The 23,979-nt window shown below is 33.2% G+C and overlaps 1 protein-coding gene across 1 annotated transcript in view; it reads left to right on the top strand.

Moving 5' to 3' along the window:
• Positions 1 to 458: 458 nt before the first annotated feature.
• LOC124371395 (transferrin-like) overlaps positions 459 to 23,979 on the top strand; it is a 38,770-nt gene continuing 15,249 nt past the window's right edge. Inside the window, exons 1-2 of the mRNA XM_046829725.1 lie at positions 459 to 658; positions 23,392 to 23,494. Coding sequence (XP_046685681.1) covers positions 595 to 658; positions 23,392 to 23,494 — 167 coding nt within the window. The 5' untranslated portion in view covers positions 459 to 594. The remainder of the gene's footprint in view (positions 659 to 23,391; positions 23,495 to 23,979) is intronic.

Below are 23,979 nucleotides of genomic sequence, written 5' to 3'. Positions count from 1 at the left end.
TATTTACATATGGAATAAGTGCGATTTAAGATGATACAGTAGATCTCTTTAAATCCTTAAATTTGGTAACAAACTGCTGTTACAAATAATTGGATCAGAAGTATTAAACCCGTTAATCGATCTCAATCGAATGTTTCAAAGACTTAAAAAAGAGTTTGTAATAACACGTTTAGTTGACAGTGGAGAACAAAAAGCTAAATATGTAAATTTTAATTTGCATTAAACGTGTACGTCCACCTGAGGCTCTGCGTACAGAACGAGTAGCTTTGATTCCCTTTGTCCTTTCTTGTGGAAACCGCCTTTACATGCCAATCGGTTGATGTAACATCGATTATTTCGTAATCGATAATAATGACAGGCGACATGTTTGCGTGCATCCACCGAGTAGAAGAACAAAACTGGTTTACTCCAGCTTGTCACAAGTTGGATCAGGACGAGTGAACCAGATGACTAGAGTGGTCGGCCGAAATATGAGTCAGTGCAGGGAAACCCCGCACAGAGTCGGCATTGAGGAGTCGGCGACAAGGCGACCCTAACCTAACCTCGAAGCGCCTATACACCAATCAGTCGACCAGTGGCAGTGCAGTGGTTAGCATGTGGTATTGTTGGGTGACAGTGTTGGCTGTTCTCGCTTCGGCGACCTCATCTTCAGCTATTTGTAAGTTGTTTGACAACATCTTGTAATAAATTATTGGCTTCTTCTATATTAATACACTTATGAATGTACACACCAGGAAAGTAGAACGATAGTCAGAGAAAATCACAAAAGTTTTTGTGGAAGGTTCTTAATTCCTATATTTACTGTCCTAAACCCATAGTTGTAAGTCATCGCGGCAAAATTATTTCGATCTTTATTACGTTGTATAAATTCAATAAAAATAGACGTCACAAATTTTTCAAAGTTCTACTGACAAAGTTATTTTATTATTTGGTTTGTTGTGATTGAAACCTTCTAATAAATTCGTTCAAATTTACCTTTGATAAATCTAAAATAATTTCCAAAAGATTTCCAAAGTGTTGAGCTCAAACTCAGTAACATTGCTGTTTAATGCAAACGTGAAAATACTGTATATTTTAAAACGCTGTTTAGTGAAAACTATATCAGTTTGCTCCGTTTTCTGGTTGTGTTTTATTTAGATATGTACGAATATCGTACGACATGGAAATTGAAGTTATTTGTAAACTTTGTTGCTATCGTTAATGGAACTTTCATTTTGTTATTTTCAGAGTAGTGAAATTGTAAAGTTTAAATTACCCGAAGACGGAGACGATTGTCGGTTGATTTTACAATTAACATCAATTTAGCGCGTTTCGGCATTTTCAGTACGTAGATAAAAACTAACTAGTATAAGAATTTGAATTTTTTAATATTAGAATCAATTTAATGTTTTTACAATTAGTTCGTTTGTCGGACTCAAAAGCGCTTGATGAAATAAGTATGATAACATTTAATGTTCAAACAAAAATGTTTCAATATAAAATATAATATTTTAATATTTATTCAAATGTTTGAGTCATGCAGACAAGTTTATTGCATTATTTCCGTATTACTGATGTAAACATGACATAACGATAATATCTTTGACACTGTCTCCAAGGCCTTCGTATGAGAATGACTACTCATTGCATCTATTTACCATAAACATTCGTTTGTGTAAATATAAGATGTGCTTAATCTTAAATAAAGTATCAGTGAGAAAATATTACAGAAGAATTTAACAGTAACATATTAATAGGCAATCAACGAATGGTCAAACTAATAACAAATAAAGATGTGGCCAAATAAAGTGTGATTAGTGAAAAATTCCCCTCGATTGTGAAACTAAACAAACAGAGACTTCATCTTTCTAGGTTTTACTGTGGTTATTTGTCACATATTTTTTTACTTATATAGCACATTTTTATTTCAATTTAAAGATTTAAATGCAAGCATATAAATTATTAATATATTAAAAATTGTTTCTACACATGATAATGACATGTATAAACAAGTGTTTGTTGTACCATTGATTATCTTGACGAATCATAGATTAAACATACATAAATGAAACTCTGTCACACTAATTCATCATTTTGTACACGTGAGTGATTTATATAAAAAAAACACCAATAAGAAGACCACCAAATAAATGTAAATATTTACGAAAGTTATACGTTAAAGTGAAGTAGGAGGGTAAGTATTTAAAGTTAAAACAATAATGATTTATATAGATTCTTTCATCCTTAAAGCTTGAGTTTATATATTAATTAATGATAAGTTTTACTTCACCTCCTTCCCCCCGTTGTTAATTGTCACCCTGAAACACCTTTTCTGTTTTCGAAGAGGTATCAATATTTTATTCAAAAGTGCTTTATTTGGAAATGTTTTGATTTTACTGATTACTATTGATGTGCGTAGATCATGAAAAGTATACTTATCTTGATGACTAAAAGTCTGTAGTTATGCAAGAAACTGTGTATACAAACTATTTTTGGGGGAGAGGCGCTGTCTGGAAGAGAGCATTTGCATATTCTACAAGGAAAAATTCTATACCTGAAATTCATTCTCTAATCAGATTTCAAAAAATCTCTACGGGGGCATTTTCTAAGATTAGCTCAAATCTTTGGGAAAATCTGATTATACTAGAGCTAAATAGATCCTGATTCACACAATGCAATATTTACGAATTAATTATCTATACAATAAATAAGGTTTCGCACTAAAAAAGGTTTGCGGACATTCTTGCAAGAGATAAACAGTTTGATATCATTTTGTCCTAACAGATAAGTCGTGTATTAATAACTTAGATACAATGTGTTCGTTTAGGAGTACATAATAAAGTTTGATGTGCTCAGACATAAGCCTGATTCCTTCGCTTGTGAATTAAGTACTGTACTCAATATCTAAATTTATCACCGAGGATCAAATCCTGATTTTTGTAGGGTAGGGTACGATAAGCGGACCCGGTTTTTTATATCGAAGAATGTAATCATCGATACCTAATATCCGCATCTCAAATCCTAGAATATCAATCGATATAAAAGTATCTATAGTCCTCAATAACAATCATATGTTTTAAATTAAAATATAAATTTAATATTTACAGAGATCAAACAAATTATTATAACCAAAATTAGGAAAACTGAAGACGATCGTATTTGCTCCTCTCACAGTTACAGTTATTCGTTTTCCACAAATTTCAAATAATGGGTTTTTCGGTACGAGTCCAACATGTTGAAGCCACGAAAAAACATGTACAGGGATGCTACAGGTCAGGGAAGTCAGGGAAAAGTCAGGGAAAAAAAACAGGACTGGAAATCAGGGAAAAGTCAGGGAATCTGGTCTCAAGTCAGGGAAAAGTCAGGGAATTTCGACGTTGGCCAGGGAAAAATATAAAATCCCTTTATACAAATAAACTTACTGCCGCCGCGCCGAGTCCAAGCCTGATCATTTAAGTCAATCTTTTTGTACGTATTAAACTGTGTTCACTTTATTTTTTGCTTTTTTATATTTGCCACCCTGTTAGCCTCAACACCGCTTTTTTCCACCCATTAATTGCCAAAAACCCTGGGGATTGCTTCGAAAAAAGTCAGGGAAAAATGAAAAATTTGGTCTGGAAATCAGGGAAAAGTCAGGGAATTTCATTATTGGACTCCTGTAGCAACCCTGATGTATTATCATCTTTCAGAGCAATGTCGTGTAGTTTTCTAAAATTGACTGCCATTTTTAATAATCAAATGTTACTTATTGTAACATGTGTAAAATAGAAATATTACCTTACGCGTATTATTTGAAAGTGTTTACAGCTGTTGATATATATTATTTAAGTTAATTGTTCAATATAGTTAATTAGTATCGATTGATTATATCGATGGTTATGATTAAGTAATATCGTTTGCCGATTTCGATATAAAAACCGAGTCCGCTTATCGTACCCTACCCTTTTTGTATTATATTTTTTCAAATCCCATAAAATTTAACATGTAATATCCTGAGGTAGAATCTGTAACAAAGCACGATGACAGTAGGGTCAGAATGTTGCCATCAGTTCGCTGGCCACTATCGCAACAAAGGCTCGGATATCACTGCAGCTGTTGATAAAGGCCTCACAACATCAGGCTACTCAGATAACAGAAGCTCTATGTTTTGTTTATTTGTTGCAATTTTATCACTTTTCTCTGAAAAGTTTTCCTGTTCGCTGAATTTTATCACCAATTAAGACTGGGCATTTATCATAATTTCAATCGTAAATTTTCCTGAATCGTAAAAATTCTTATTATTCTTACTTTCCAATCTTTCATATTTTGAGTGGAGGAGGGGGTTGATTTACTATGATCCCCCCCCCCCCAACAAAATTGTATGCGCCCTTGTCGCTTTTAAACTATTACAACTCTAGGAATACACGTTGGTCGTCGGAATATAGTGCTTCTCTATTTATAAAGTAAACGTGTCACAGTCGTGTAAACATTGCATTAATTTTCCTGTTAGGTTTGGATCTGTTATATTAAAGTACAACGTTATACATGTTACGTTTTATCTAAGCTGAAATATTGCAAAATAAAGGTTTTTGCTCTGCACATTTTGGCATTTCTTCGCACACAGCATTTTAAAGTACACAAAATAAACAATGGAAACAATCAGGTTTTCCTCTTACAGCACATAAAGTAGTTTACTATTAATGTAGTCAAACAGAAACGCGCAAGCACGTTTGGACAGGACAGCATATTTTAATAATTCAAATAATAAATCCATATTATATAACTAGTATGGAAATTGTTCGAAAATTTCAAAAATAATTCAGTGTGCTCGTTCAGCAGCAAGCTGTCAGTTGTGTAACGTTTCGTTGCCACATGTACTCGATAAACTTACGATTAATTTAATAAAACCGCGGTACTGAAGCGCGACTGTGGAGAGCGTTCCGCTCCGCTACTTAGCCTGAATGGTATTGAACAAGAAAGGTGAAAGTGATCCATAGCTGTGCTTGCCGCCTCTGACTTTTTGAGGACAAGGTTTTCCTGTAAAGACCAAACGAAACGCTCCCAGTCTGGTTAGAGTTCTCGGAATATTGTGTTCGTGTGACTCTTGAAACTAACCTCTCTGAAAGGATAACAGGATTTCGGACATTTGCCACCGTTATAGGTTATAAAAGGTATAACACAACGTTTCGAGGATTGGAATCTATCCTCTTCGTCAGTTGGGGGAGGTATTAATACATACAAAAATAACGAACGGAAAGAAGTAAAGATTCCAATCTTAGAAACGTTTTATTATACCTTTTATAACTTATAACGATGGCAAATGTCCGAAATCCTGTTAACCTTTCAAACCTTCCATCGTCAATAATAAACTTTAAACAAAGAATAACCCCTTTGTTCACTACTCGCTTATTGAACTCCTCAAGACAGATGAGCTCGACGTGTAAAGTTTTTCCGCTACAATTTGAAAAGGTGTAATATCATGTTTTTTAGGTAAAAGGTATTTTCTTACCATCCACATCCTGTCCTAAGGCGTGTGTGTTTCAGCGAAAATCTGCTGATTCTACGCACGAACTCCTTAGCTGAAGAGACGAATCGAAGTCGAAACAGAAAATCCGCAAATATGTCAAGAGCGTTAGCTGAAAGAATAAGTTTGCATTGACACAAAATCCAAAAGCGTTTTGGCCGTCACGGAGTAACGGATCCCAAAAGGGTGACCGGGCTCTGCGAGCTTTCGGATCCCAAAAGGGTAACCGATCTCTTTGTGACAAAGCCTTGTCGCCTGGACGTATTGTCTTGCAAAATGGGAAAAGTTTTATGATGACCCAGTTTACGTGTGATCCTGTTTTCGTTCTATTTTCGGAACTCATCAGCATGGCGAAGTAGCCATGGAACTTGGAAAGCCTTGAACAGCTGGTACTGCAAAGTGTTTTACAAAGTCAAAGACAAAAGTCAAAGACGGTAAGGCATGCGGTATTAGTTTAGGTAAAAGGTATTTTCTTACCATCCACATCCTGTCCTAAGGTGTGTGTGTTTCAGCGAACAGGTCATTTATTTTAAATTCAGTTACAGTTTATCCGCTGTAATGATATGGTATAATGTTAACTTAGTTATACATGACTAAAATGTTTTTAAATTTTTATCATATTTGTTTCTTTATATATAAAAATGAAATGACTTTTGTTAGTCTCACGAAAACTCGAGAACGTCTCGACCAATTTGTCTAATTTTGGTTTGGAAATATCTGTAGAAGTCCAAGAAATGTGAGAGACATTAGAAAAGTTTCTCGGAATATTTAATAGTTCTGGAAAATAACTATAATATTTACGACACGCAATCTAAAGTTAACTGGCCCTAAACAGCTGTTGACACGTTCACTTGAAGTTCATGAAAGTGGCAGAAACATCTGTTTACATTAAAATTGTAAAAAATGTTGAATAGTTGCACAGTGCTGGGTAGTTTTATGCCGATTGCAAAGAAAAAGTTACTATCTAATTTATTTTATATTGGACCAGTGATTAATAAACCATCTAATTCATTAAATAATATTTAAACTGTGTTCTAAAACCCACCTATATGAACAGCTGTGAATCTTTTGCACATAGGGTAATCGTAACTGGTTGTCCCCCTTGACACTTTTACTGTACTGTAGTTAAAGAAAAAGCAAAGGAATTGGACACTCTTCTTGTTGTATCAGAAGCAGAATACAAGCGACGAAAGTATATTATTTTGACTAACTTTTTTAAAGCTTACGTGTGCACACATTTTCTTGATCGGGGTAAAAATCAATATTACTTATAGCACCAGAAACACCGCAGACCGCAAATAAACGCTTTTAAATTCAAGTTGGATTCCAAAATCCACACATGTGTTCATTTTCTTGGTCAGTACAACAACTAATTCACCTATGGAACCGTAAATAAATTAGAGCGGAAGTTAATTTTATCGGTAATATCTGACTCTTTGGGACCTCAGTAACTTTTCAGTCGTATGTAAGTTATATATTTATTTCAGCGGGACAAAACCGCAAACTATCACTATGGCAGTTTAGGCGCTTTTTAAATTAAAGTTGGTTTGTGAAGGAAACAGGATTTTTCCGGACATTTGCCATCGTTCAGTGAAACAAGAAATCAGTAACACTACGTTTCGAGATCTGCAATCTGATCTCTTCTTCAGGTATAACTAACCTAATACATAATTACAATTTAGGTTAAAATAAACAAATCATACCAAAGCTTCAGCTTGTGCATACCAAAGCAAAAGTTGTTCATTTTAACCTAGTTTGTAATTATGTATTAGGTTAGTTTTACCTGAAAAAGAGTTCAGATTGCAGATCTCAAAACGTAGTGTTACTGATTTCTTGTTTCACTGAACGATGGAAAATGTCCGGAAAAGCCCTGTTTCCTTCACAATCCTTCCATCGTCAAAAATAACCTTCAAACAGATGAAAGTAGGTTTATGTTGATTTTTTTTGGTCGAGCTCCAAGTCAAATTCAACTATGGCACTTGAAATACCTTAGGTAGAAAATTAATCTAAACAGGCGGAAGTAGACACTTTTGTACCTAATTAGGTTTTTGAGACTTATTGCTCATACAAAACAAACTAAAATAAAACCAGTCAAAACTTAAAGTACGTTTTGAATCTCTCAAACATGGATACTGAAATAATATGTACTTAATATGCAGACGTATTGTGACCTGTATTCTGTAGTTCAATTTTTAATAATTTGTGTTGTGTTTAGTTTATTATTAAGTGCATGTTTTAGAGTTAGTGAAGCTGACACACAACAGGTTGGTTGTGATTCCTGACGTAGGCGTGTCACAACACTCTGGTATGATTTGTTTATTTTAGCCTAGTTTGTAATTATGTGTTAAGGTTAGTTATTTACCTGAAAAAGAGATCAGATTGCAAATCTCGAAACGTAGTGTTACAGATTTGTTGTTTCACGGAATGATGGGAAATGCCCGGAAAAAATCCTGTTTCCTTCACAATCCTTCCATCGTCAAAAATAAACATCAACCAGAGAATTTTACTTAATATTTCTACTTATTTAAAAATAAAAAAGGTAGGGTTTCATCATATTACATCACTAAGAAAGATATGACCCACAATTTTGAAAATAGTGTGTGGAGCCGCGGGTAACTGCTAGTTTTTATATTTTAACAGGAACGTTGTGAATAAATGTGATGTCTAGCTTTAGTCCAATTAGTTATTCTTATACCATTCTGAGGCAGTAAGATATTATGAATGTTTCAGGACGACACGCAGACCATCCCCATAAGTTAGTTAATCACCTTGTATTCAATTATTAAAATGATCAACTGCTCGTAAATATGGCATTAAAACGATTAAAACTCAATTTACTTGTCAAAGCGAAAGATAAACTGTCCCGTTATTGAACTTGTTAACGTTGCGCAATAACACAAAAGTGTTGTCAAAGACTGGGTAATCAAACAGACAGGCTTTGTTTGCGCAGGTTTGTTTTAGACAAAGCAACGTTCTCGCGTTTCTTTCGGATTTGACCAAAAAGATTCTTTGTACCGCACATTAGTTTGGTTAACCATACACGATACGCCAGGTTGGGCTGTTGAAAGAAATACTAGTTTTAGATAAAAAATACTCGTGTTTAACTAAAACCGAAATAACATATTATGCGTAAAATTTGATATGTGATTGTAAATCGTACTTGAACAGTATCAAATTGAATTTTATTCTTATTTTTATATAAAATATGCTGAAGCAGCAAAAGTAACATACCACTCGCATAAAATATGTAATATCGGTAAACAAATGTGTAGTTTGAAATGGTGATTGCTCTTCCGGGAAATTAGAGTATTTTTATCAACTTGACCTTTTCTATCCAAAATTCAATAAATATATAACAGAAAATATTAAAAATTGTATTTATCGTATGACACACATTTATTTAATACTTTCCTTTTTTATCAAATACAAAATACACTTTCCGATTTCACAAAAACTCTTTCCTCTCATCTACATAAGTAACTAAGAGATCAAATTAGAAGAAATGTATAATAAGCTAAGTCAACTACAAATTTGTCTTCTGCAATTATTGATAGACTGCCTTCCTCCACGTATCTTATCACGCTTTTTATATGAGATAAATTATTAATTATTTTTGTTGTTTAGTAACACTCGATTCATGTTTATTATATTTGTCAAGATAACTAATATGGTTTGAGAATCAGAGAACGGCAGTTTCTTTAACCTCCTGTCCGGTTTGTCGGTAAAGCGACAAAAAGAGCCTTCATACATAGTACAATAAGCGAATACAATAGCAGTGAATTTCGGATGCCGGACCATTGTACGAGCAAGTGACGCATTTATCAAAAGCGCGCATAAACTTTAAGAGCCTGATTCAAGAGCTTTATTCGTCTTTAAACATAGTACACATATGCAATTGTCTTCGTCAAAATACTTATCAGTAATAATTAAATTACAGTTATTTCAAAAAACCACTCTAAAGTATAAGTTAAAGATTTAACAAGAATAATAAGTTAATAAATAATTAACAGCAAACACTATAAACAACAACAAATGATGATAACAAGAGATTAAATACAACGAAAGAATAAGATATCACACTAGTATCACTAGTATCACAGGCAAGGTATTAATTGACCTAATAAAATGTTCATTCCTTTAACCAGCTATTAATTACAAACTTAAACCTTTTAATATTTACCAACCAAGCTCCTTCAGGCAATCTATAAAAAAGTTTTATTTCCATAAAATATTTGACTTTTCTTAGTTTTTTCTAGTCTAATTGGTGGTAAGTCAAGCTTATACAAGTTTCTTGTATTATAATTGTGTGTATTTCCTCTGATTTTGATATTCATTTAGACTTTCTTTAACTTTCATTAGACAATCCCACTAATATTATAAATGCGAAAGTTTGAATGTTTGGATATTTGGATGTTTCGATGTTTCGAGGTTTGTCCTCGAATCACGCTGAAACTGCTATACGGATTGTGCTGAAATTTGGAACTGGTATAGCTTTTGGTCTGAATTAACATTTAGAGTGCTTTTTACCACCCATAACACATTCATTTCACCAAATAAAGTCGAATTCAAATTGAAAAATTAGTTTATTTACATTCGAATCTTATGATAAGAACGAAACGTATTTTAACAGCTTTTGTCAGTTCGACAAACTTTCTGAAACACCTGTTTACATTTGAATTTTATAAATAATAAGTAAACAGTGCTTGATTGGTAGTGTAATTCACATAGTAATAATAAAGCATTAATATATAAATTTTACTCCATATTGCGCCAGTGACGAATTAAAATCATCTAATGCATTAAATACTGTTATGAAACTAACCTTAATGAACAAAGTTATGAATGTTTTCACATACGTTACTTTAAACTGGCGGGCATCCTTGACTATATGATATTACATTTTAACAATGGCTAATGGAAAAACAGAGAAATGAATACTACCATGCCTCAACGATTCATTCTTTCCCTGGCTACAGTCCAAAAAACAAGTGTAACGCAAAACTTTAATAACGATTAATTTGGACAGTTGCAAAACCTTAATAAGAATTTCCCTCTTATACCGAAAGTACATAGTAAGTAGGTAGGACTCTCCCCTAGGTCGTAATAGGCTTTTCAGTCCGACTTATGTATGTATTTTTTTCATCAGGACAAGGTAAACTCAACTATGTCAACACGGTTTTGACCAAAGTAAATTTCCGAGAACTAGATAATCGAACGTATATAAAATTTTATCGAGGCAATATGGCAAGCTAAACTGTAACATAGTAGGTAAGTGAATTTAAATGGTCTTAAGTAGGCACTATTTAACCGAAGTAGGTATCTACATAAGTATATATATATATATATATATATATATATATATATATATATATATATATATATAATATATATAATACTGGAAATATCTTAGACCATAAATATATGACAAGGACTGGAAATATAGCTTTTTGACCGAAGTAAGTTTCCGAGACCTGTGTGATCTGAGATTTGTGTTTTCTTGATCGGGATGACAATGCAGATTCAGCTGTGACGTTATGTATATAATTAATTAGAACCAGAAATGCTCCTACACGTGCCAAACAAGATATAATAACTAAGTTAATCTCTGATACTATTTACCACGAATAAGAATAAATAAACCAAGAATAAATAAATCACCACGAACTTAAGCAATATCTACCTGGTATGTATGCCTACATACGTTTCAAAATTTTTATAGGACTTCCATCATATTACATTATAATTTCTTTTACTAAGTAATATGAGGACTTTGGTTTTAAGATTGCGTGCAAAGCCGCGGGTAACAGCTAGTAAAAAATATATATGCAAGGCAATGTCATAATGTGAAATTTTCTAAAGATAGGCAAACACGTCTCTGTCTGGTATCCCTTTAATTATTCTAAGAGCTTTCTTCTGCCATATAAAAGCTTTATTAGATACTCTACTGTTGCCCCATAAATTGACACCGTACACCAAATGTGTGTGAAAAAAGGATAGCAAGATATAGGAGCATTTCGTTACTAACACAGAACTTAAGCTTACGAAGTAAAAATACAACTCTAGCTAACTTTTTACAAACGTTTTGTACACGGTATTCCCAATTTAACCTACTATCTAAATAAATACCAATCAGATTAACAGTTTTAACATTTTCAAACATATTATTCATTGTAAAAACATATTTTCATCTACTACTAAAAACTTAGCTTGAAACCAATTAACCGCCATTTTTAACAATGCATCCTGCTCTAATAAAAAATTTCAAAAATATTAAGACTACGTAAGAGTGTACTGTCGTCAGCATAAAGGACAGATTTGGATTTTTAGCGTTATTAAGTATGCTTTATTACTGCATGTGGTATCCTAAACCTAGGTTTGCTTTACATTTTACCAGCTTCTTCTTATTGGAAACCAAATGCTTAATTTATGAACAAACACTCCAATAATTGAGAAATCTTTTTTAGGCCTTTCGTGTTCAATTAACACATCATCAGACCCACATAACTGAAATAAAAGTGAAGTAATAATACAAACAATTTAGACTTTAATTGGCAAAACATGCACTTCATACTGGACACTGCTTTTCAAAAGTAAAATTATTAAAAGAAATCAAAAACAAAACAATTCCTCGATGCTTACGAATCTATTTTTGTGCAGAAGAACCAAAATGATTTAGAAAACAATGAGCCTGGACCTCCTCAAAATTCACCGTTACTGCCTTTAATCTAATTAAATATTAATTTTTACATATACAGTAGACATACTTCTTGGCCTTTAAAATGTTATCTCTTTGTATTTTTAATGACATGTGTTTTAATGCCTCACTAAAATAAAAAATTTTCTCAATTATTGGAGTGTTTGTTCATACATTAAGTATAGGTTTTCTTGAATAAATAATAGTATCATTGCATTTAATAACGACAAATAGTAGCTTTTAAAGTTATCGCTTTGTCATTTATAAGTACATAAACGGATACAACTACGATTTATCAGAGAAAATATGACGAGAGCGTTGGTTAGGTCAGTATTTCAACTGGTCTGTGGTTCTAACATCTAACGATGCGGTATGCCCAAACCTGTTCTGATCGTCATTAGATAGGACGCCTAATTACACTGTTTGTGAATCAGGTCGGCCTTGAGATAAGACAAGCACGTTTCTTGGATGTCCGTCACAAAAACCTCTTCAAGGCCATGGTCATCGCATAGATCAACATGTGCATAGTTAGTGCGTTTCCAGGAAAAGGAGAATAAATTTCCTCAGCTGAAATTTAAAAGCTCCGTCATTTGGATAATGGACACGAATATGTTGCTTTTTCATTTCAGTAGACGCCCCACCAGTACAAATATATATATATATATATATATATATATATTTATATAATATATATATAAAATTGGCATCGATTTTATCGGGTTGTGTTTTCAATAGATACATAATACACAGTATTTAAATTTAATTTTTCCGCTCAGGAAGAACAAACAATACATTATTTTCAGTGGTAATTTAATTTGAAAATGTTCAGATTAGGTGTGTAAAAGAAATACCTAGACCCCAATTATTGGAATTATTAAAATACTGTTATGCCTACTAAAATACCCCACATTATCCGCCATTAAAAATTCAAATACTATAATGTGACAAGAGCTAAATCTTCAAAATAAATTTCAAAAATTTCTGAAGGACTTTTGAACTTCGGCAATAACTTCATGGCGTAAAGACCTAGTAATTTAATACATTATAAAATTTCATCATTAAGGCTTATTAGTTTGGGTGATCGTTTCAATAACAAGAAAAACTCGGATAAAGAAAGTAGGGAGTAGATTTCGGAGACATCATCATTTGTTAGCGTTTTTTAATAAGTTACCAACACAGTGAGAAATTTATTTTGAAGGAAAATTTGCTTTAAATTTGCTAAAATCTGTTTTAGATAGTTTTTTTTTTTTAATTCTCAGTAATAGCCTTGTTATTTAAAGTAGTAATCGGCTTTTTGAAATCAGGCCTACAGAAAACAGATTAATATAAGTGTATAATTGTCTACTATCTAAAAACTATCTATCTAGTACTTATATAGAAGATGGCTAAAGGCAATGACATATTTTTGTAAAAAACTCCTTAGTGAAATTTCGTTTAAAAACAGGTCAATTTAATTAAAATATAATTTCCTTAAGTCGGAAGTCATTAAAAACGCATTATTCCCTAACGTCAAACTGTTAAATATTCACAACTTTTCCCTCAGCCGTTTTCCTTGAGCCTGATTACAAAACTGTCCAAAATCCCTACTTTCTATAATTGCTTTCGGATACACAATCTTGATGAAAAGTCCAAAGTTTTAGTTGAACGCGATTTAGACCGTCTAGTATATTAAAAATAGTCCGTAACTCATTCCTCAACTTATTTTGCTCAACCTTTTGGAATAAACATCTTAAATCTCCAAAATAAAATTGCATTTTGGGATACCAGAAACCTAACATTCAAAAAGCGGACATGAGAAATTTTTTTGGTTAATTCTTCACCTTAAGTCGGTCAACCTTGTGAATAAAATTATACACTACATAAAAAATGAATCAGTTTGACAAAATGAATGTCAAAATCTAACTGAAGAGTCAATAACGCAGCCAGAAAAAAGTTTTGGGGGCGGGATTCATAAAACTAATATTTTCCTGTAGTGGACATAAATTAAGGCCTCATTTTGTTCCTTAAAAAGTTCTTGAGCCGTTTCTTTGTTGAGAACGATCTTTCAGAAGTACTGTATACATGTCAATAATACTTAATTATTTAAATAATAACAATAGTTTACTAAAAAAGTAATTTTAAAAATTCAAATGTTGGGGCTCCGAACCCCTTGGACCCCCTTGTTGTTGGTTACGTCCTTGTAAAGTTTCATCTCTGCTTCAAAACTAAGTTGTGAACCAAGCATAGGGCATTCAGCCTTGTAATTTTAACATCTATAAATTAGTCTTGATTTACGCCATCAACTTTTTGAACTACATGATATAGTCAATTCATTGTCATTATTGAGGACATAAATTTTATTACATCATTAGGGTCGTTATTCCGATTTTAATCTCTTCTTACTCGAGATTAATTTCTATTTCGGTAGTAAACTCGTTTCCGGAACTCCTTGCTACGTAACACACCACAATGGCGGTAGTTACTTAAATCTTCTTTATTAACATTGTTTTACAGCCCATTGTGTGTTGAGCAGCTTATTATATATCGCCATGTTTATGACGAAAATCTTTTACGATCATCTTTAGATCTCTTGGAGCTGTGCATAAAAATAGTCGTAAACCCCTCCTCTTATAGGTGAAGAGTGAAGTAAACGTGAAATGTACTCGGAATTGTGATGCGGTGATCTGGAAGTAACGTGCTGGTTTACTGATCCTTCACTTCTCGAGAAACAACACTATTATGGTTTTGTAAACTGTAGGATTGTTAGATATAAAAGGTATTTAAATTGAAAACCTTTTTATTTTGGGAGGTTTATTAAACTTTGCATTTTAAATATGAAAGTTGTTTCGTTATTTCATATGATGAATAATATGAATGTTTCAAACATCCTAATAATATAATTAACGCGAAAGTGCCCTTTCTTTGGTTTTATTTTCACGCGTAAACTATTCAAAGGATCGATAGAACTGAATTTTACATAGACATTATTACGGTCCCTGGTATAAATATAGGCCTATCCTTATTTCGAAAATAATTCCGCGATACACCCACTGGTCTTTAGAGTATAGAAAAATTCCATCTTGGTCTCTACTGTTGTGAAATATTAATTGAAAGTTCCTGTCAAATTTAATCAACTGTTCCGTTGGAAACACCGTTTTATGACAGCATAACTATACGTTTAATTAATTTAAGAGGAATTGAATTTTTTTATTTCTCCGTGAACACGAAACATCTAGATAGTATAGTTGGCGCGGTATCAGAGAAACAGAAGTTTTTTTATTTCTCCGTGAACACGAACACGAACATCTAGATAGTAGAGTTGGCGCAATTTAAGAGGAATTGAAGTTTTTATGTTTCTCTGTGAACACGAACATCTAGATAGTAGAGTTGGCGCGGTATCAGAGGAATTGAAGTTTTTGTATTTCTCCGTGAACACGAACATCTAGATAGTAGAGTTGGCGCGGTATCAGAGAAACAGAAGTTTTTGTATTTCTCCGTGAACACGAACATCTAGATAGTAGAGTTGGCGCGGTATCAGAGGAATTGAAGTTTTTGTATTTCTCCGTGAACACGAACATCTAGATAGTAGAGATAGCGCGGTATCAGAGGAATAGAAGTTTTTGTATTTCTCCGTGAACACGAACATCTAGATAGTAGAGATAGGCGCGGTATCAGAGGAATAGAAGTTTATATATTTCTCTGTGATCGCGAACATCTAGATAGTAGAGTAGGTGCGGTATCAGAGGAATAGAAGTTTTTCTTTGTACTAAGGAAGCAACGCACTCAAGGCCCAGCGGATTTCCAATTGGTCACGCCTGTCTAGTTATATAGCCGACACCAGTTTGTAACACCGCTGTTTTTAGGCGTCCTGGCGATATTTTTGTCGGCAACCTATTAAATCCTTGGCAACACAATGCCATTCACGTGTATGATTGATTCTTCACTTCCGTAACTACGAAGGACGCTATGACTAATGTTATTCCCTAAACATTTTGTTGAGCACTATTAAATAATCGTAACCCTTTAATAACTTTAAAAATAGTGGTATTTCACAATTGAGAAACATGCCGTCAAGATAATAATAACTAACACAACAATTAGACTGAGATTGTAGTAGGCCTATTACAAACTATATACCGGTAATGTGATACAAATCTACATGTGACAGCACAGTAAGATCGAATGTATGTTCCATGATTATGACAAACCATATTGACAGATTGCTAGGATCTTGTAAACAGACTGACTTACGTACGTACGATTTGCATATGGTGTACGTGCTGTTCTGTACGCCACACCGCGGGATTGGTAATGCAATTCTAAAAGTAAAATCCACCCTTCTTGGAAAGCATTAAACACTTCGGGATCTTTTGAATCACAGTATTTCCTTCTGTCAATCTTCATCTTTCCTTGAGTGACAAACCACACATTCAAATGTTTTATTCTTGTTCATAGTGATTTAGAATGTATTTCTTGACACAAGAAATAAAGTAATCTTAGTTCATAGGCCTATAAGGTTTATAATTAAATTACCTACTGCAATATGTACCGGAATATTGTAGAAATAACGTAAATACACATCAGCACTCCTCTATTATATTAAATATATTTGTTGTAACGGGTTTCCTTACTCTCTTAGTTTTCTTTTGTCAAAATATCTTCTTTCCTTTACTTGCTCATATTTATTATGGACTTTATCCTTACCACATTAGATTTGATATTTTTCACATTCTTTGCTATAATATTAGCTTATAACTAGTGTTTATAACAGCACTAAAACACACTATATAACCTCACCTTTATAATATATAGAAATAAAGAATGATGACTATTTTTTTTTTTTTTTTTTTTTTTTTTTTTTGTTTTATGAAAACTACTTAAGAATTTATATTAAACACGAGGGGGGCAGGACTTTCTGTAGGTAAACAAATCAATGTTTAATTAAAAGTTATAAATCAGGTACCGGTATACAATGTAAATGCCTTAAAAGGCATTAAATCATTAGGAAGTTGTAATTTTAAATTTATTTTCTAATAATCAGCTACTATATTGTTGTGCATGAACTTTTTGAGATCAGATATGTAACATTAATTATCCTTTAAGCGAACATAACTTTACTTTTGGGTCTTAAGATTAAATAAATAAACAAAAATTCTGTTAACAGGTAAATATCTAAAATTTATCTTAAATTTGGTGTTTTTTTTTTTTCTTTCGCCATTGTACTTGTTCTTCACAGATAATATGAAAATAACAAATAAGCTCATTCTAACAATGTTTTGAAATTTCAATACACCACTATTTTGGTTAGGGTCAACCTTTTGAGGTCGGGTTTGTGTCATTTTATTGTGCCAATAAATAAATTTAACCTGATATGCTATACTATTTGGCCTATTCTCCCTCTAAAACTTTTCTTCTGACTCCTTGCGGGGCCGCCCACCCCCTTCGAGAAGCGTAGCAGTCCACTGAATACGCGTTAAAATAGTATTTAATGTGCACTAACAATATGTAAAGAGTAGCAGCTCTATTTGTAATGGTGAAAATAATATTAAGCCGTCCCGGGACACCCTGTATATTAACTAAAGTGTGCAGCTGATAACTGAAGGATCACCTCCAGTTTTGTCCTGTCACAAACCAACGATAGAAAACCCTCCATCTTTTAATAGACCCTCTGCCAATGGCGCAGTGTAGAGGGTACAACGGTTATCGCAAGATAACCAGATCAAGCAACGTCGAGTGTGGCCGCTGCTTGGATGGGTGACCGCTGAGCGATCCTGTCCTTGCAAGCAGCCCGCCTGCCCGGCCGTTGGTGGTGGTTAAGGAAGCAAGGTGACCAGACGCAAATTCCTAAAAGGACTTTTGGGGTTAAAAAGTAGGACATTAAAGCAAAAATGAGGACAGTATTAAATATTCTTATAAACTTTGCAAACACATTCATTTATACACTATTTAAAAACGCTCATATCAATTTATATGTGTTTATTTGTACCGTACTGTATTTGAGGATATTATAATGTAAGTAAAAAAAAACTCAAATTGGATTTTTTGACATTTAAACAGAAAAAATGTATATTAAAGAATATATTGGTGAATAAAAGTATTATTTGAGGCAATTATTTTGTATGTGGCATAAGATTGAATTAATTATTGTCCGATTTTTTCTCTAACGTATTAAAGTTAACCTATCATTCACAATACATAAATAGGAAATCAAGGGGTAGTAGCGCCAGTGCAGCTGAGCGGATAGAAACAACAGTGAGTCAGTGACACTATAGACAACACTCAACATACAACTGAATCTAACAGCAGTTCACATGCCATGGCATTACTTGTGCGCTGCTATAATGTGTCATGGCCTATCTTTGGCACTTCAAAAATCAGAAGGTTTTTTAATGTGATGCTACTGTTTTTAAAAATTTAAGCGTTCGATAAAAACATTTCACTTCATTTTAAAAAGCCTGGAGGACAGGAGGACAAACGTTAAAAAAGAGGACATTTCCTCCTAAATCTGGACGTCTGGTCATCCTATTCGCAAGTCACCTTTTTAGCCCTAACTTCGCCTGGTAAAATAAGGCATCTTTACTTAATCCTATACTAGAGATGACCGTCGTTTTTTTAAATGATCAGAGGAAAGTTTTTGATTAAAACTATAGAACACATGTTTAGCCTATACTTACTCATTTTCTTATCAGCATCATAGTAATCGAGTTTTATCAAAAAATGTTATAACATATCAGCAAAACGCAACACGAGTAGGCATAAATAACATGATTATAATCTAGCTTTGTTGTGTTTTAATTTCTACCTGACAACCCAATAGAGACATATTTTATAAAATTAATGTACATTACGTAGAGCAACTAATTTACGTTGGAATGTTCTCTTTTGTAAAGACGCGATCGCGAGTGGATAATTGAATTTGTTTGAATTTACGAAGCTACGTCAGTTGCTCCGCTTAATTTCCTCCTAATTGACGTCAAACTTGATTTAGACTGAAGCTGGAGAGGTTGCAAGCAATTACTTATTTATTGAGCCCAGCGCTTTATATTAGTCTTACTTAGTTAGTAATATCTATCTTATAAAATGTATAAAGAATGTTTCAGTAAAAAAGAAATATTGGTTGGAATGTTACCGTTTTAAAGTACACTAGAAAAGTAGAGAACGTTCGAGTTGTAACCATTGTTTATCTATCCGAATAATTACCTACCATTAACACTGCTAGGCTTTCTAATCGCCATTTCTATTATGTCTAAATTTGGTTGGTAAGTTCTTATTTTTCGTCTCGAGTACATTGATAAGTAGTAAATTGATTTAAAAATTAACGTAAATTAGCTAGAATAGGATTTTTTCCGGACATTTGCCATCGTTCAGTGAAACAAGAAATCAGTAACACTACGTTTCGAGATCTGCAATCTGATCTCTTCTTCAGGTAAAGAACTAACCTAATACATAATTACAAACTAGGTTAAAATAAACCTAGGCGTGTGGTTAGGCGTGCCACAACGCTTTGGTAAGATTTGTTTATTTTAACCTAGTTTGTAATTATGTATTTGGTTAGTTCTTTACCTGAAGAAGAGATCAGATTGCAGATCTCGAAACGTAGTGTTACTGATTTCTTGTTTCACTGAACGATGGCAAATGTCCGGAAAAATCCTGTTCCCTTCACAATCCTTCCATCGTCAAAAATAACCTTCAAACAAAGAATAGCTAGAATAGTAAAATATGCTATACTATGCAGCTTACAGACTGTACTGTCATTTTATTCACTATGACGCTTTCCTTGCTTCACTTAGTTTTATCTAGATACTTTTGCTCAGTTTGAACTGAATAGTGTTAAATTTCCTAGCATTTTACTATTTAAATGGCATTGTATCAATTGGCAGAGTATTAAAATCGTAATATTTCCTCTTAATAAAGTTTCTGAATGGTGTCATATCATTACTGTGGCCAAAAATACCATAGAAGTATCTCAATGCGGTACGTTTCAGTTCTTCATACTATATCGTATAAATCCTTAAGGTTGTGAAACTGGTTTTTGGTTTGAGAGGATAATTGGATTTCGGACATTTGCCATCTTATATGTTACAAAATGTATAGCACGACGTTTCGAGGATTGGAATCTACCCTCCTCGTCAGGTGGGCGCGGTTTTAATAAATACACGTGTTATACCTTTTGCAATATACAACGATGGCAAATGTTTGAAATCGTATTATCCTATCAAACCTTCCATCATCAATAACAAACTTTAAACAATTTTTTGGTTTTTGGTTGATTTAATATTTTTACTATCGAAATAACAGCAAATTAAGATAATTTTCATAAAGAGAGAAACAATTTTTATAGTTTTTGGTCACTCTACAAGGAATTATAGACATTAAAAATAGGAAAGTTTAGCAAGTTTTGAACAAGCCAAAATAAACCGGCTGAATATGAAAATGTTAATTTTGCGTAACTCATAACTAAATAATTACAACTTCGGTGAGAGGCTTGCTTTTTTAATACTTTTTAGTCAATAACATTACATTTTTTTAATCAAATTCGACTTAGAAAAACAAAATTTTGGAATAAAATATTACTTGAAATAAATATTTGTATTTTTTCATTTATTATCTGTATTTTCAGATTTTTTCATTAAATACTAACATTTTGTTCTTAATACTATTATTAATACTTACAGTTCCTCTGGAATGATAGTTTTTATTGAAGATAATTTAAAGAGTGGTGGGTAAAAATCTCTTTTAGTGTAAACAAACTAAACCAGCCGATACACCGACTTGCAACACCTACGAACTAAAAAATCTGTCAAGGGTCACAGTGAATAGAAACGTAAGGGCTGCAGTCTGTGATCGATCTCTATTACATTTGACTACTTTGATATTTTAATCAAGAGAATGTCAACTCAGTAATTAGCGCTAGATCAAAGCGTTCCCAACACCGAAGCCCTATCGTGGAACTAATTTTCCTTACACCGGCTTTCACCGGCTGTTTCCCCCATCGCTTTCCCTGCAGTTACTGTACTTCGTTCTGCATTATTAGTCGAGTGTTATTGCAGCTCTCGCGCACTGAGTTTGATCGCCGTGACGAGAATTCACCTTTTTGTGTTATTTCCGTTAAATAACAACTCGCTGTTTCGGGGATATATTGAATTCGCCATCATGACGAAATTATCTCGCAACTTTTTGGATTTTCACCGATTATTGCCCCCAGAATCCAACTAAACCTACTATAATTCGACTACTCGCAAAGATATTACTTACACAAAAATTAATATATAAGTTTAATAGACATACTGAACCAATGAAATGCTTCGATATGGCAAACGATCACGTTTGTACAAAATTAAAATTTCAACTATTTTGTAGTACAGAGAAAAATAACAGAAATTTCAAGAAACTTCAAGCAGCCTTTATAATACCACATTTAAATGTTTTTCTTGAGTGCTTAAGATGGCAGTGGCTGTTCTAGGAGTGTTCTAGGTGGAGAAAAACTGGAAGTGTTTTAGAATCCCCAGGTCATTCACAACAGTTTTTTGTTCTTAAGTTTACAAGATAGCAGCCATGCAATTTTTTAAAGTTTGTTATTGGCGATGGAAGGTTTGAAAGGATAACAGGATTTCGGACATTTGCCATCGTTATATGTTACAAAAGGTATAACACATGTATGTTTTAAAACCTCCCCCACCTGATAAAGAGGGTACATTCCAATCCTCGAAACGTTGTGTTATACCTTGTGTAACATAAAGATAGTAAATGTTCCTGTTATCCAGTCATCCAAAGTTTTGAAAAATATACAACATTGCAGAAGTATAGTCCAGAAATTCAGCGCCAGTTTGCATTATATAAGCTTGTAATTATTTGTTTAATATTGCACTTCCATAAACTGTCATATTGTTAACGGAAAAACAGAGAGAGATAAGAAAAAGTATTTCTAATCATATGTTTAATATGAATTTTTCTTATTTTGGTGTCCTGAATTAATTTTTGAAATATTGGTCGCCCGTTATGAAATACCCTGTATATCTCGTGTCTGTAAAATATCAAAATGTACGTTAAAAAATAAGGGGAGACTTTAATAAGCGGCCTTCACTCGTTATTCGATTGTTTTTTCGAACTATTCCATATATTACCCAAATTCGATATTATACATTAATCGTACGAAACAAGAATTATAATACATTAACAAGAATAATACATTACAATTCTTAATAACATAAATTTATCAATAACATTACAAAATAACAAATCTACGGCCTAGACCTACACATAAGAAATACGTTACGATATTTATAGATTGCACGGATAGCAGTGAGTAACCGCTTTTGTAAAAGCAGTAGCCAAACCCACATGTATATCTCGAAATTGATCACATCATTTCCTCGTATTCATCGTAAATTTCAAATTCTCAACAAATTAGTTTCTTCTTGCTGTGTATTGTTTACATGACAAATGACTAACTAATAAGTATGAATCATATGTTTAATCAAATAAATTGTAATATCGAATTATCCATTCGGCTAAAAACAATCGAACCATTCGATAAAAACAACCGAATAAGGAGTGTAATCCGGTTATTAAAGTCTACCCAAAAAATAAAAATGGTAATTGAGACGTAATAGAAACTAATGGAATGTTTACAGTAAGATTGCAGAGACAGAGGGGCAGACGGAACTTTATTCGCGTATTCGTTGACAGTTCTAAGGTAGGCCGAGTAAGCTGCATGTTTATCAGGAAACACAATCACACAATACTGCGAACGTATGGCTTTATTTAGAACCTGTCGAAGACCGTATATGGGTGAAAGCGTTGTCTCTGACAGCTAATCGATATTGCTCTACACGTTTAAACTTTTACCACGTCTTAATCTATCACCGTGTAGGGCTGAAACGGTCTAAAAGTAACAATACTCTGGAATGTGAAACATTCAGAAGGAAGGCTTACATGAAACACACACACACACATATATATATATATATATATATATATATATATATATATATATATATATATATATATATATGTCAAGAGTTACTGCACTAACGGAAAGATAATGTAACAATTTTAAGAAGGATCTCTCAGATCTTTAAGTAAGACAGTAATGATTCCAACTAACTTGCGGAATTCCTACAATGGTAGTCATTAAAGTAATGACTGAAATGTAATAATTTAAATATTTCTTTAAACAATAATATTTATGTTTAACTACTCGTACATTTCACCCAGAAAATGAACTCTGTTCCAGATACGTTATGTGTGCTGCCGAAAACTCCCAGCTACTATTCTGCAGCTCAGATCTGCGAGAAGCTTGACACCACTCCGTTTCGGTGTATCATTGGCGTGGACAGGTATTATAGTAGTGCACAATGTCAAGGACGTAGCCAGCAAGGAGGTTTAAGGGGTCCGGACCCTCCCCCAAAATTTTCAATAAATTTTTTAGTAAACGATTGTTATTGTTTAAATAATTCAGTATTACTGACATATACTGCTGAAAGATCGTTCCCAAATAAAGAAAAGGGTCAAGAACTTTTTTAAGGAACAAAATGGGGCTTTACTCTTTGTCCACTATTGGAAAATATGAGTTGTCTGGACCCCCCCCCCCCACAATGTTTTCCTGGCTACGTTCTTGCACCCTGCATCATTTTCACTTTCAAAATGATGTCTTACCATTCTGTCTGCTTATACTTCTGTTTTCTGGGAGCTTGTGCAAACAATCAATTTATGAGAGTGTTCAAGCTGCAAAAACAAGCGATCCGAATTATCGCTCTGTTGAAATTTAGAGAGTCGTGCAGGGAAGCCTTCAAAAATTTACAACTGTTGACGCTGCCCAGTC

This window comes from Homalodisca vitripennis, unplaced genomic scaffold (assembly GCF_021130785.1).
Source record: "Homalodisca vitripennis isolate AUS2020 unplaced genomic scaffold, UT_GWSS_2.1 ScUCBcl_1366;HRSCAF=4900, whole genome shotgun sequence".
NCBI classification, from domain to species: Eukaryota; Metazoa; Arthropoda; class Insecta; order Hemiptera; family Cicadellidae; genus Homalodisca; species Homalodisca vitripennis.
The sequence above is the reverse complement of the archived record's forward strand: the minus strand, read 5'-3'. Positions and strand labels throughout refer to the sequence as shown.